We start from the raw sequence: 13,712 nt of genomic DNA, 5'->3' as shown, positions 1-13,712 counted from the left end.
CGTCCGAAGACTTCTCCGATGCGTCCCGATTGACATCTCTCCGGTGCACCCGTGTCAACAAGGTGATGAAACGCTTGCGTTCTTCATCACATCATCAATCAAGAGAGAAAAAAATGTGTGCAATTTACTTGTAAGAAAAGACCGTCAGGCCAAACGGAAGCGAGTAGGCAGACGGAAGAAACGGAGAAACTCAACGGAACGGGGAAGGAAGGGCAGGCCGCGTGCAGTGCGCGACGTGTAACCGGAGACATTGACTCGCTGGACTTCTTCCCCAAGCCGCGTGGCCCCGGCCAAACCTGAGTGGAGGAAAAAAGAATAGCCGAGAGAGCAAACCAACTCCCCGCCCGGTCCCTCCCCCCCTCGCGAGAAAGGAGAAAACAAAAGCCAAAATGGCGGGGGTCGTCGTCTCCAGCCACCGATCCCCTCCCCCCCTCCCCCCACCCCCACCCCCACCCCGCCATTACCACTGTGGCCACTAGCTAGGGTTTCGTCCGCGGCCCCCCATAAGCCCCTCCCCTGCCCTCCCCCCTTCCCGATGCCCTGGTGGAAGCGCTCCGCCCACCGCCCCTCCTCCGCCTCCGCCTCCACGCCCGCCTCCCCCGCCCGCGCCTCCACCTCCCGCATCCCCCGCCACGGCGGCGCCGGCGACCCCGACCACCTGCCCCGCCTCACCAGGCAGCACCGCCTGCGCCATGTCGACGACATCGAGGTCGGGGCCTCCGCGCTCCGCCTCGACGACCCGCACGCCGCCCCGCCCTCCTCCTCCTCCTACCCCGCCAGGAGGGACGCGGTCTGGTCCGGGCTCGCCACCGCCAGCTCCACGCCGATCTCGAGGTCCCCGAGCAGCATGATGGAGGCGGCGCCGGCCAGGTCGTCGTCCACGCCCATGCTGCTGCCGCACCCTCTGCCGCTGCCCCACCATGACGACTCGCCGTGCCGAGGGCCTGGGAGGCCGCTCCCCTCCCCGAGGATGTTCGACGGGGATTGCAACGGGTCGGCCGAGTTCCTGGGGGTTGCAGAGACTGGAGGCGAGAGGCCGTCCACGTTTCCAAGGTGGGGATGCATTTTGTTTGTTTTGTACTTCCTCGGTTCCAAAATAAGTGACTCAACTTTGTACTAACTTTAGTACAAAGTTGAGTCACTTATTTGGACGGAGGGAGTACTAGTTTAGTACATGCTTCAAGCTTCCTTCCTTTGCTGTTCAAGTTCGTATAAACAGCGTAACCTTGTTAGTTCTGTTTTAGTACTGATGAAGCGATTAGGGTGTTAGCAAGGAGGCCACTAGCAGTGATTTCTGAATGAGGTTGGGGTTACCAACAATATGGGCATATAAGAAGGCATGACACATGACACTATATACTAAAACTGCCACACTAGTAGCATTTCGACCACTTTGCAGGGCAGAATGTTTTGAGGTTGGTGAGAACAGTTTAGGTGAACAATAAGATGACCAGGGAAGATGGCCTTTGCTATAGTCTAACCATGTTGACGGTCTGAAATTAGCTTGGATTAGGGCTTCAGACATACATTGCTGCATAGTTGCATTCTACCAAGAGGGTTTTAGGCTTTCTGTGAACTTATTAGCTTATGACCAGGAGATCATAGCACCTTAGCAAAAATTGGATGATATGTCACGAAGAGTTATTGTGGTTTTGGACCCCCAGAACGAGTTGAGACAATTTGCTGTTTGGTGCTATGATACCCCATAACATTTTTACTTGATGATGCTTGGTTAAGCTACTTGCCAGTTTATTAGATCTTGACATGAAAAAAAGGCTGGCTCAGATTGTGATTTTTAACTGATGAGTGACTGAGATTGTTTCAGTACTGAAGTCAGTGAAGTGTAATTTGCTTTGATTAACTTCCATGAAGCTGCTAGTAAAGAAGATTGTACATGAACATGATTATTAAAAAAAAACTGTTGTCATGCCACACTGATCAGATTAACTCCATATCCATGTTTCTGATGTTGTTAATGTCTCTGGTGATAGATTTATGCCCCACCAAACTGTTCAAAAGGTTCACGAGCACAATGACTTACGGTCAGCTGGCACACATGGGGCCACCTGTGGCCAACGGAGAAAGACATATAAAGAGAAGTTCCAGGATGGTCCAACTGAAACTTTGAACTTTAGGTTGAATATTCCTGCTAAAAGTGCCCCGAGCAGCGGGTTTTCAAGTCCTGTACAGAGTCCTCGAAGGTTGAGTAATGTAGACTTCTCATCTGCTGCAATATCCATCCAAGGTAGCAATATATTGTCAGCACCATCACCATGGTCTTCAGATCAATCAGGATCTTCACCCCCTTCCACCTCACCTGAAAAATTTGTGGGTGGCCAGGAGCGATCTCCTCGCTCTAGTCCTTTGAGAAGTCCTGCTCTTAGATCAAGATACCCAAGTGCGCCTCCATCACCAATGCATACAAACTTGTTCCCAGAGAACCACACTTCTCGTCCTGAGGGCAATCTGAGTGCCAATCTTCACCCATTACCTCTTCCTCCTGTTTCAATGAGCCCAAAGCAAACAAATTTTGGCTACCCGTCAGTTCCAAAAGTCGAGACACCCTCAATGGCTGGTCAGTGGCAAAAAAGGAAGCTCATCGGCAGTGGCACATATGGCTGTGTATATGAAGCTACCAATAGGTATGTTATATTTCATTTTTATTGTAGTAATCGCTTCTCTAAATTTTGAACATACCATCACACCAACATACAGGCACACCGGAGCTCTTTGTGCCATGAAAGAGGTTAACATAATTCCTGATGACGCAAAATCAGTTGAGTCTTTGAAGCAATTGGAACAGGTTCGGCCATACTTGTTTTGATGTTGCTTATTTCTGCTTATGGAGATCATTAGTCTTGTTCAATGTGATTGTTTAATGTTCTCTTTTCTTGTTGAGGATTAAGAAGCATATTTTTACTTATGCTCACATTTGGTTTGTCTTCCTTTTACCACTATACAATACTTCTTAAGTATATGTAAAACTCTGACCATACTTGTTTCATTTTTCTGAACTTGGTTGGGTAATAACTGTATACCACTATTTTCTTATGCTATCTAAGGATCATGCAATTATGCACTTCGTCTGATTGCTCATCACCTTTGTTTCAGGAAATTAAATTCCTTAGCCAATTTAAGCATGAAAACATAGTGCAGTACTACGGCAGTGAAACTGTAAGTTCTACTTGCCCACACCGAGGGAATTAACAGTGCTATATAATTTTGCTATTAACGGTGATATGGGCACCTTGCAGACTGAAGATAGATTCTACATATACCTGGAATATGTTCATCCGGGTTCAATTAATAAGTACATTAGTAAACATTGTGGTGCAATGACAGAATCAGTTGTCCGCAACTTCACTCGCCATATCCTTAACGGTCTTGCTTTCCTCCATAGCCAAAAAATTATGCATAGGTAATTTTTCTTTTTCATTATTTGTTCTTTATCTGATAATTGTTCGCCACTGGCTGTTTCCTAACTTTCTGAACCTAACCTTTGTTCAGTTTTTTTACATTATCTCTTGTTTTTCCCTTATACCATTTGTCAGATTGCTTGGTCCTATTTTTCCCTTCCAACTTTATTTTGCATTCAGTTCATTTTGTTTTCTTGAGCCTCTTGTACAGCTCTATCCACATCTCAAGGGCTGATTCTGATCCCATTATTGTCTGTTAGCAAGTATTGGTTGGCTAAAATGACACATGGATGATGGATGTAGATAACATTATTATACTTTTGCAGGGACATTAAAGGAGCAAATTTGCTTGTTGATGTCAATGGCGTGGTTAAATTGGCAGACTTTGGAATGGCTAAGCATGTGAGTTCCACTTTTCGTCTTGGCTTATAATTTTTGACAGCACTGGCACTTTGCACATAAGTACTTAGTAGTCACTTTAATGTCTCGTCGGCTCGTAAGTACTCAGTAGTCACTTTGAGAAGGATTAGACACAGATGAACATTTGCCTACCTTTAATTTTACGTCGCATTATGACCACCTGAGCATTATGTCTGCCATAAGCTGTTAATCGTAATTTTGACATTTGATATGAGTACTTGGTAAAACATTTCAATATTTCTTAGTTGGATTGGACCATTGGTTATTATTTCGAAGTAGTTTGATATGACATTAACTTTGGTATTCCTTACTTCTATAGTTATATTTTTAGTGCATACCCTGAGAGGCAATGAATTTACTATTACACCGTTTATTTTTCTCTTGGACCTGCGCTTTCAGGTTTTTCTTATTTGCCATGGTGCTACTTTTGTAATTAATTTGCTTGACTGTTTCTTCTTCTTTTCAGTTGAGCACTGCAGCTCCAAATCTTTCACTGAAAGGAACACCATACTGGATGGCCCCTGAGGTGCGAACTAGTTAGTCTTTATATTAATCATAGTTTTCCTTTTTCCTCATCATGGTAAGGTTAATTTCGGATTCTCAAGCGTAGTAGGCATTGTTTTATTTACTGACGTGCAGAAAATACTTGTGCGTTCTAATTTGTTGACGACAGCCAAAGTAAACTGCATCACAGTTTCTGTTGGATACCATGTAAATGTAATGCATTAGTCCACTGCACTACTTAGGAACACATATAAAGCAGTTAAGCCTGTTTTAGCGAGTCTCGTGCTCATCGAAAGGTTCCAGGTTGTAGCTGGGTCTGTTAGACCAAATAGGGCTACCTCCACTCTTAGGCTTCTTCAGTTGGAGCTAGAATCATCTTTTTGCATACCAAAAAGGCAAAAACACATCTAGGGGCCTTGAATTGTTCCATCAGTTTCACATTTCGTTTAGAAAAAAACTATCGGAAGGTGATACATTGATAGTCCCACCCAACTGGGCATTTCAATAAGGTTTGTTTGATCCACCCAACAATGGGATTTGTCCTATATACATTCATCCCACTTCCAAAACTACTGGCTACCCACAACTCCAAGTCAATGGCAATGCAGCACTTGGTTCGGTTCGGTTCCGGCACCCTCGCTGTCTTTCCTCTGCCATGTAGGATTGACACGCCTACTCCATACCTCGTGTTGGATGTCGTGATGTTGTTTCCAAGAAATAAAGGATGATGGTGACGGCATCACACTCCTCCATCCACCTTTACCTGTGTCTCCTTCACACTTTCATGCTGGACCGCAATCGCTACTGCCTCTTCTGAGTCAGATTTGGGCACCACCAGGAGGATTCAGAAGGAACTCAATGGTGGAATCTTCAATCACGAGTTCCACAACCTTCAACACATACGGCGATATCAAGGATAAGTACAGGTTGTTGATGGCTGTCAGAGCCAGCTAAGAGTGATGGATAAAATCTTCTGTTTAGTGAGGAGGTCGTTTTTTTTGTCTCTGTAGTTTCCTCTCTCTAGGTTCTGTATAAGGGAGGTTGTTTTCATATATTGGGTCGTTGTAAACTCTTTCTTGCTTAATATATTCACGTGCAGCTCTCCTGCATGTTCGTGAAAAGATTTGGGAACCACCATGGCTGTGTAGATAGTCACTCTTAATGGAGCTTCTGTTATGATGTATGCTTTTTGCTTCTCTTCTCACACACCCTCAGTCTTGAGGTCACCGCGGTCGATATGCAGCTTCACCCTTGTAAAATGGCTGTAAATACGTTATCTTAAGAGAAATTTAACCACAGGGGTCTACCCTACTGTTTCCTTGTGAGTAATTAACTGAAACTAGCTCAAAACCTCCTGAAACTTTGTCAAAACTTTCTGACAACTACATGATAGCTCAATTCCAGGGATCTGAAACTTGCTGAAATCCACATGAACTTGCTACCCTGTTGTAGGTTTTGAAACCCATATGTTAGAACTTTGTTCTGAAGCCTGAAACATTCTTGTAACGCAGTAGCAAAATCTGAAACAAAAAACGTGGTTAAAGGGGAACGGATCCCTCCCTTAACTGCACATTGTTAGATAGAAGATGAGACCTTTCTGCGGATTTCACGCAGATAGCACCCCACAGGTTCGAACGCTGGTCGGTGAGTTTACCACCGTAAACTCTAGCCACCGAGCTAGCGCTCGGTTCTCGTGAAACCTGAAACCTGAGTTTGTTGATACACGAAACTTGCCGAAAGCTTGCTGCTGAAACTGAATTTTTACTGAACCATGAAGCTTGACTCCTAAAGGAATGATGCTTTAGTGCAGTCATCGTCTCATTGCGCATGAGGAAGACCAACATGGTTATAGCCTGTGCTGCATTGATGGCATGTGACAACACCTTGAAAAGGTCTGCTAGAGGTGGACATCACACTGACAATGCCAGCAAGGTATTTACAGCATATTCCCCTGGGCCTGCATTGAGGCCATGGCAAGTTCTCAACCGTTAGTACCTGCAGGTGGATGATTTTGGGACTAAAGCACTTGAGATGGTGTGAGTTCGGTTCTCTGATTAGGTTTGACCAAGTGGTTGATACCTATCCTGTCTAGCCATGCCAATAATTTTTAACATTTAAAGATTGAACTGCATTTGCGCAATGTAAAATAATGACTTCTCAAGCAGAGAAACTGTGTGTAGCCCACCAAAATGCTTACATCCATTTCATGTAGTCTTCTTGTGGACATGGCGCTCAGGCAAGAAAAGCAGATGTTCCAAATTCTCAAAAGCGATTCATGCATTTAATGGAACTTTATTTTCATGCAATGTGTTTGCTACAGCACCTAAGAGAGCTGATTTCTCGAACATTCAGCCTGCCTAAGGTATTATAATTTCCATAAAATCACGCCAATAACTTAAACATGTGAACAATATGCTCAGGGGATGCTTATCATCCCACATAGATTAGATTTTGTGACGACCTTTACTAACTTTATATGTCTTGAAATTAAGAAAGAACATCCACTTAATAACATCCTTAAACTACAGAAGTTCACGTTTCAACCTTAAATTCGTAAACCATTTATTTCCAGTCTTGAACCCTGAACTACCGTAAAAGGGCAAGAAAACACCGATTTCACAATTTATGGTTGAAATAAGCAGTTTACAGGTTCAAAGTGAAATGTTAACTTGTGTCTTGTGCAGTAGTTCAAGATTGCAAAGTGTTTTTTTTCTTCTAAATCTGATAGCATTTTTGGTTTGCACTCTTGTTTGATATGAAATCATTTAGTTTGAATGGATATTTTACTGTAGAATCACATCATTGGGCATACTGCTAAGTTGGCATTTAGATTTACAAATTCTTTGGTTTTGCCTTTTGGTTTGTTTCATAGAGCTGTAAGCTGCATCTCTGGTCATTGCTTATATGGCACAGTCACACTTGCACATTTGTATCCCAGGTTGTCCAGGCTACACTTGTCAAAGATGTAGGCTACGATCTTGCTGTTGATATCTGGAGCCTCGGTTGCACAATTATTGAGATGTTCACCGGCAAGCCTCCTTGGAGTGGTCTTGAAGGGGTAAATAATTCAAACCTTTGTCCGTTTTGTAAAATCAGGATGTGTTGTATGAGTTGGACTTATGTAATTAGGGTAGCTCGCTTCTCATTAGTTAGTTTTGTATATGAATGATGATAATTGCCACACATTGGTACATTGGTCTAAATAAAATTGCGAATGGAGAAGTAATGTACTCCCTCCGTTTTTTATTTACTCCACATATTAGCTTTTTCTAAAGTGAAACTTTACAAACTTTGACCAAGTTTATAGAGAAAAATATTAACATATACAATACCAAATCAATACCATAGATTCATCATTGAATATATTTTCACATCATATTCATTTTTTGCTGTAAATGTTCGTATTATTTTCTATGAACTTGGTCAAACTTTATAAAGTTTGACTTCAGTCAAAGTTAACATGCGGACTAAATAAAAACGGAGGGAGTATGTCAACATTTGGGTATTTCCCTTCCCTGTCTTGGGATTCTGAAGCATGGAATCTGCTTGTCTGTGGTGCAACAGCCTGCCGCAATGTTTAAGGTGTTGAATAAAGACCCACCAATTCCAGATAATTTATCATCAGAAGGGAAGGATTTTCTGAAAGGCTGCTTCAAGAGAATCCCGTCTGAGAGACCTACAGCAAGCAAGCTGCTTGAACACCCATTCATCCAAAATTCAAATCACTTCAGCCAGCACGTTTCTGTACATTCTCCTGCAGGAAATAAATCCCCAGTAAGCTTGCCTCAGTTGCTGTATCCCCTTGAGTTTCGAGATTTTTGTGGACGTTCATGACTTTTCATGTTAATGCCAGGATGCTGGACACTGTTCAAGAGAAAAGAAGTCCTGGAAGACTGAGCCTTGTGTGAGAGGGAAACAGACAAATACAAACGGGTGTGTACTTTCTTCACACTTCTCTGTCTGTAATTTGATGTTTGATCTGTTCATGAAAGGTTTGCACCATTACAGATCTTGACCTTGTTATTCTTTTATTGCCTTCCGACCAGCGAAACAAGCAGCTGTAGATGTCCCGGGTCATTGGGTCATCGTTTGACCGCCCCAACCAGCTTGGATACTCATAGCTTGTCCCCTCCACCGACGAGTAAGTCTAGTTCTGGTTCTTCAGCTCATAATACACCGAACGGCATGCATTTTTCAATCGCATACCCTCAGCCCAGTCCACTACCGAGGCCTAACGGAAAGGAATCATTAAACATGTTTTCGTATTGAAGAAGGATGGGCAAGCAGTCGTGTAAAGTATCGATGTAAAGAACGTCCCCTCGGTAATGATTGCAACGGGATATGTGTATGCTTATTTTCGGGGGAAATGTGGTGATCCCTTTGTAGCAAATTGTTTAGGGTTAGCTGTAGGTATAGCTAATGTTCCTGATTGTTGCCAGCACATAGGACATTAGGGTTGTAGTTGTAGCCTGTGTGGTGTTCATGTTTTAATCATGCCTCGATGTAATCATTTTTGATGATTTTTTGGGGGGGTCTTGAGTAATAATATGCGTGAATTGGCAACAGGAGATCAAGATAGACAATGTTTGTGTGTGTGCTCTCTGGGTTCAAAATTGGAACGTATGGTGTATTGTTCAGTGGTGGTAATTGCTTGCTCATTTGTTGTGGTCACGAGGTCCATGCTGGTTATTCTCCCTTGGCTTGATGAGCTTATTTATCATCACCCGATGGGCTACTTGCAGTTGTATCTTCAGTGGTACGTAAGTTCCAGGCAAATCTATGTGTCTCTGTAGAACATGCGTTCTCCATAGCCACGAAATAGACTTTGGCAGTGTGATTGACACGATAATGATAAAATGATACAACGTCATGGATTCACGGCCGATCGCCTCCAGCGTCTCGGGATCGTCGACTCCCTGAAACACAAATGCAAGGCCGAGGCTCCCAGGTATTGCCCTTGCGCGTCGCGAGCAGCTGCCGCAACCGTGCCCATTGTTCATTCTTCCAGACTGCAGCATCAACATTCAGCTTCACAAACACTCCCCCCCCCCCCCCCCCCCCCCCCTGAAGAAAAAAAGCTTCGCAAAACCCTCCTGGAGGTGGTATCCATCGGTGTGCCCGCGCCGCTGATGGCCGGAGCACAGCCGAGACCTTTTACGTGCTCCGCTGATTGTAGCTTCTTGGATAGAAAGTTATGCACAAAAGCACACGTCAGTGGAGGGCTCTGAAATGCTTCCTCGTGTATCACCTTCGGCCTTGCATACTAGATGGCCCAAAAGCGTCACACACATCTTCATCAGATCTTGATGAGATGAGATTCAATCATCGCAAAAAGCCACAACTTGGCGGATGGGTGTCGCATCTTGTTCATATGCTCGGATACCTCCTTGCCAACCAATGACCACACGCAATCCGCCATCGAGTGTACACTCGATCAGAGAATGGCGCCAAGAATCCCTTCCATGCACACTGCACAACGACTCTCCCTTGCCATGTTGTTGTGTCATAAGACGTCAGCTGTTTTTTTGTGTGTGGGGGTAAGATGTTAACTGTTGGTAATGAATGTCGGGCCAGCCGACATAGAAATTGTCTGATCCTCGTTGGGACTTGAATGTGCCACAATGAGATGGCATAGTGTTGATTGGAAGATATGAGACACGTGCTGTATGCGCGGGCCTCTTTTGCAGAGACACCCTGTACATACCGAGTACAATGTACACACAACTCATATGGATACTACAATATCACGCACCGGCGGAGCTTCAGCAAGGCTGAAAGGGCCATGGCCCGCCCTTGGCTGGAGCAAAATAAGATTTTACATGAAGCAGCCCACAATAATTCATTAATTTTTAATTTGGTAGCACTGTACGTACTATCCGGCCCGTCCAACATTTTTTTGATAGCTCGGCCACTGGTATCACGCAAACATTTTCACGCAACACTCTCACTATCAACGGAAATGTTGCCTCCCGCTGGAAGAATAATCTGCCGATGTGACGCATAGTCAATCCTAGGGTCTGATCCTAGGTGGACTGAGATACAATCATCCTTAATTAATACTTCATCTATTTTTATTTACTCCGCATGTTACCTTTGTTTGAAGTCAAACTTTACGAACTTTGCTAAGTTTATAGAGAAAAATATTAACATATACAATATCAAATCAATACCATTGATTCATCATTGAATATATTTTCATATCATATAAATTTGTTATTGTAAATGTCCATATTGCTTTCTACAAACTTTGTTAAAATTTACAACGTTTGACTTCAGTCAAAGCTAATAAAATTGGAGGGGATACTCACATTCAGATATTTCTTGTCTACTCTCTCTGTCTCAGAATGTTAGGTCAAAAAACGTCTTACATTCCGAGACAGGTCAAAAAACGTCTTACATTCTGAGACAGAAGGAGTACTTGTCAATTGTCATACACATATGACAGCTGACTCAAATGTTACACCACAATTTTTTTAAGAGAATTGTGTTAAGCCCATATACCCATGAGTTTCTACGAGGTAGCATTGTCAGTGAGGAAGAGAATCACTGATGGGTCGTTAATCTTTGACACTTCAGCACAAAGTTCTGACTGTCAACTGCTCAACGCACACAATTGGCCAACATGCATCAATGCATCATTATGAGATATTGCGGAATTTACATTTTGTGTAACTAGTATAGTATTATTCCTCTCCTTTCATCAACAATAATCAACCGGAGAAAATACGGAATCTACTCTGACATTATATCAGTGATTACATAATGCGTGTCTTCTGCAGCTCCTACTACGTGCTCTACTAAAAAAGACTTGCATTCCCGGCGGCACACGTTCTGCTGATCTACTACAAAAGTGCAGGACCTGTGAAGACCAAAGCCTCGTTTGCATTTGTGACTTTGATCATGATTTGTGGAGACATGCTGGCGAGTGACCAGAAAAATTGCTTCTTGGCTTCTTGCAAAGGAAGACAACTGCAAACCCATCGTACAGAAATTCTGTAACATCGTCAGTATTACATTGGTAAGCATGGATCGTCCTTAACAGTTCATCCTCTTTCAGAACGGTTAGTTTTCGCCTCGTTGAGATGGAAATCAAGCGAGTCAAGTTCATCATGGTTTTTTCTTCTTAAATAAAAGAAAAAGCTCATCACTGAGGGGTGATCCTCAGATCGATTCCGAAGCTCATGCCGCTGTAAGCGAGCGGCGCGTACATCCACATCTCGTCAGAGCTGAGCACCTGATCATGAAACAACCTTTCTGGTAAGAGACATCAAGATCACACAAAGTTCCTAGGAAAGAAAGGTCTAATACAACCATGAATATTATGCTTACCTTGATCTGTAGCTGCAAGAACTTGACGTAGAGGACTGCCTCCTCCAGCATAGTGCTGAGATCCACCTGTCAAGATATGTCACAACAGTCAGAACATACTAGCAGGCAGCAACTTATTAGTAACCAATGCAATCTCTAGTTGAATTTCTTTTGCAAAATGTAATGTATGTACGCGAGAGTTACTTTGGTTCCGTTGGGCACCAGCTTCTGCAGGACTCGGAGTCTGTCGTTAATCTTCTCCCTTCTTCTCTGCATTGGACAGAACAAAACTCTGAAGTCTGAACCAATCCACTGAAACGGTCGTATTGAATTGACCTGCGGGGCTGCACATGCATTGAGCTCACCTTCGCATAGAGGCTCTGGGGATCGGCCGCAGACCCGCGGCCGGCCCGCACTTTCACGGTGCCGCCGCCGGCGACGTTGGCCTCCTCGCCGCCGCCCCCCTGGGAGCAATTGGACTCGTTGTCCGAGCAGTAGGTGCTGGATCGCCGCTTCTGCTGCGCCATCTTGGTCTTGGATGTGACAGACTTCTCCCCCTGCATGATCACGGCCAATTAAACTGAATCAGCCCCGCGCCCTCGCCACGGTACGCAAGTAAACTCTTCAGCTATAGCTATCGATCGAAGTTGCGTTACGCCATGCCTTGTGATCTGCAGCTCGAGCCTTCTTCTTGTGCCGTCCAAGATCCCCTCCCTGATCATGGGCATGGCCGGCCTGAAAAACCTTCCGCTTCGGCGTTGCGGCGGCACCGTCGCCATTGCTGTCGCGATCGCTGAGGAGGTAACCAGCACCAGCGCGGACGCGACCGCGACCAGCGGGGGGCGAAGGGCCGGGGACCATGTTGCCATTGCCACCACGCTTGCCGGCCCTCTCCTCCTTCCGGGAGAGGTTGAGGTCGATGGAGCCGCAGTAGGAGAGCGTGTTGATCCCGAGCGACACGTCGGGCTCGCCGAGGAAGTCGTAGCCGCCGTCGAAGCACGGGTACGGCGCCGTCAGGAACTGCGCCACGATCTCCGACTCCTCCTCGTCCGGCGCGTGGCATGGCGACCACCGCGCGGCCTCCTGCGACCTGACGGCAGCTGCCTGCAACCGCAACATTGTGTACTACTGTCCAAGCGATCGAGGCGAATGGTGCGACGCAAGCACGGAGAGACGGACGCTAGCTGCACTGCGACGTACTGTAGGGAGTAGCTAGCTAGGGAGCATGCACGCAAGTGGATGACGGTGTGTACGTACGTGCTCGTATATATGGCCATTGAGGTTGAGATGAGCTCAAAATTGTTTCTTGCACAGCTCAGGCGCTGCTAGTGCTGGTGCTAGGTGCAAGCTGGGTAACGGCTGATTCGGTCGGCAAAATGTCAGAAGTCTCAAGAGAAAACACTAGTGGTAGTATACAAATACTACCATCTCGAAGAGAAAAATGGGAAATGATTGGTAAGATACTGAGAACATTCTTGTGACAACTGACAACACAGAAACATAGTCTCTTTTAGGGTGCTTGGATCCAAGGGACTATTTTTAGTCTGACTAAAAATAATCTTTTTTAGAGGCTTAAGTTTCAAGTACCCCTAACTAAAGAGAGGTTAGGACTAGTCTTGAGGCTAAAAATTTTTAGTCATAGGAAACCTACAAAATATGTATTAACTCTCTCTCTCCTCATTTAATTCCTCTCCTTTAACACATGCGAGTTCTGGATTGGAGGGTTTGGAGGATAATAAATGCTCAATAACTTGATTTTAGTCTCTTTAATATTTGGATCCAATCATGGGTGAGGCTAGCAAGTTTTAGTCCCACTACTTTTAGTCATGGGACTAAAACATATCCAAGCACCCTCATAGTAACATGGACTGAAACTGTGCTGAGTTCGTGCGCGCCTGTGAGAGTGAGCGCCAGTAAATTCATGCACTTAGATCTGAAACACCATTTACATGACCTGTATGGTTACCTTTTGATTTATCCTGTCCAAGAAAAAATAAAATGCGATATTGCGATGAAATCTTCAAAGCGAGTTTTAATTTGTGTTACAACTGTCATCTAGCTCGC

At 44.6% G+C, this 13,712-nt stretch overlaps 2 protein-coding genes across 2 annotated transcripts; one reads left to right on the top strand and one right to left on the bottom strand.

Annotated features, from left to right (window-relative positions):
- The first annotated feature begins 490 nt into the window (after positions 1-490).
- On the top strand, positions 491-8,933 carry LOC125510688 (mitogen-activated protein kinase kinase kinase 5). The gene is made up of 11 exons (XM_048675938.2): positions 491-1,053; positions 1,992-2,642; positions 2,716-2,803; positions 3,112-3,174; positions 3,255-3,418; positions 3,743-3,818; positions 4,303-4,362; positions 7,279-7,398; positions 7,905-8,114; positions 8,194-8,273; positions 8,387-8,933. The coding sequence occupies exons 1-11, from the start codon at positions 536-538 to the stop codon at positions 8,607-8,609; spliced, it is 2,253 nt and encodes a 750-aa protein (XP_048531895.2). The 5' UTR covers positions 491-535; the 3' UTR covers positions 8,610-8,933.
- Positions 8,934-10,959: 2,026 nt separating this feature from the next.
- LOC125506028 (transcription factor bHLH84-like) lies at positions 10,960-12,211 on the bottom strand. Its single transcript, XM_048670911.2, has 4 exons — positions 12,014-12,211; positions 11,853-11,918; positions 11,670-11,735; positions 10,960-11,574 (listed from the first exon to the last, which is right to left on the bottom strand). Exons 1-4 carry the CDS (start codon positions 12,209-12,211, stop codon positions 11,485-11,487), a joined length of 420 nt encoding a protein of 139 aa, XP_048526868.2. The 3' UTR covers positions 10,960-11,484.
- Between the last annotated feature and the right edge of the window lie 1,501 nt (positions 12,212-13,712).

Source organism: Triticum urartu, chromosome 5A, assembly GCF_056163025.1.
Source record: "Triticum urartu cultivar PI428250 chromosome 5A, HENAU_Tu73, whole genome shotgun sequence".
Taxonomy (NCBI): Eukaryota; Viridiplantae; Streptophyta; class Magnoliopsida; order Poales; family Poaceae; genus Triticum; species Triticum urartu.
This window is presented reverse-complemented; position numbering and strand designations above follow the sequence as displayed.

Coding starts and splice junctions, on each gene's coding strand:
- LOC125510688 (XM_048675938.2), top strand. CDS start 536: ATGCCCTGGTGGAAGCGCTCCGCCCACCGCCCCTCCTCCGCCTCCGCC. Junction 2,643..2,715: donor GTATATGAAGCTACCAATAG/GTATGTTATATT, acceptor ACCAACATACAG/GCACACCGGAGCTCTTTGTG. Junction 4,363..7,278: donor CATACTGGATGGCCCCTGAG/GTGCGAACTAGT, acceptor TTTGTATCCCAG/GTTGTCCAGGCTACACTTGT.
- LOC125506028 (XM_048670911.2), bottom strand. CDS start 12,211: ATGCAGGGGGAGAAGTCTGTCACATCCAAGACCAAGATGGCGCAGCAG. Junction 11,736..11,852: donor TGGTGCCCAACGGAACCAAA/GTAACTCTCGCG, acceptor ATATCTTGACAG/GTGGATCTCAGCACTATGCT. Junction 11,575..11,669: donor TCTTGCAGCTACAGATCAAG/GTAAGCATAATA, acceptor TTTCATGATCAG/GTGCTCAGCTCTGACGAGAT.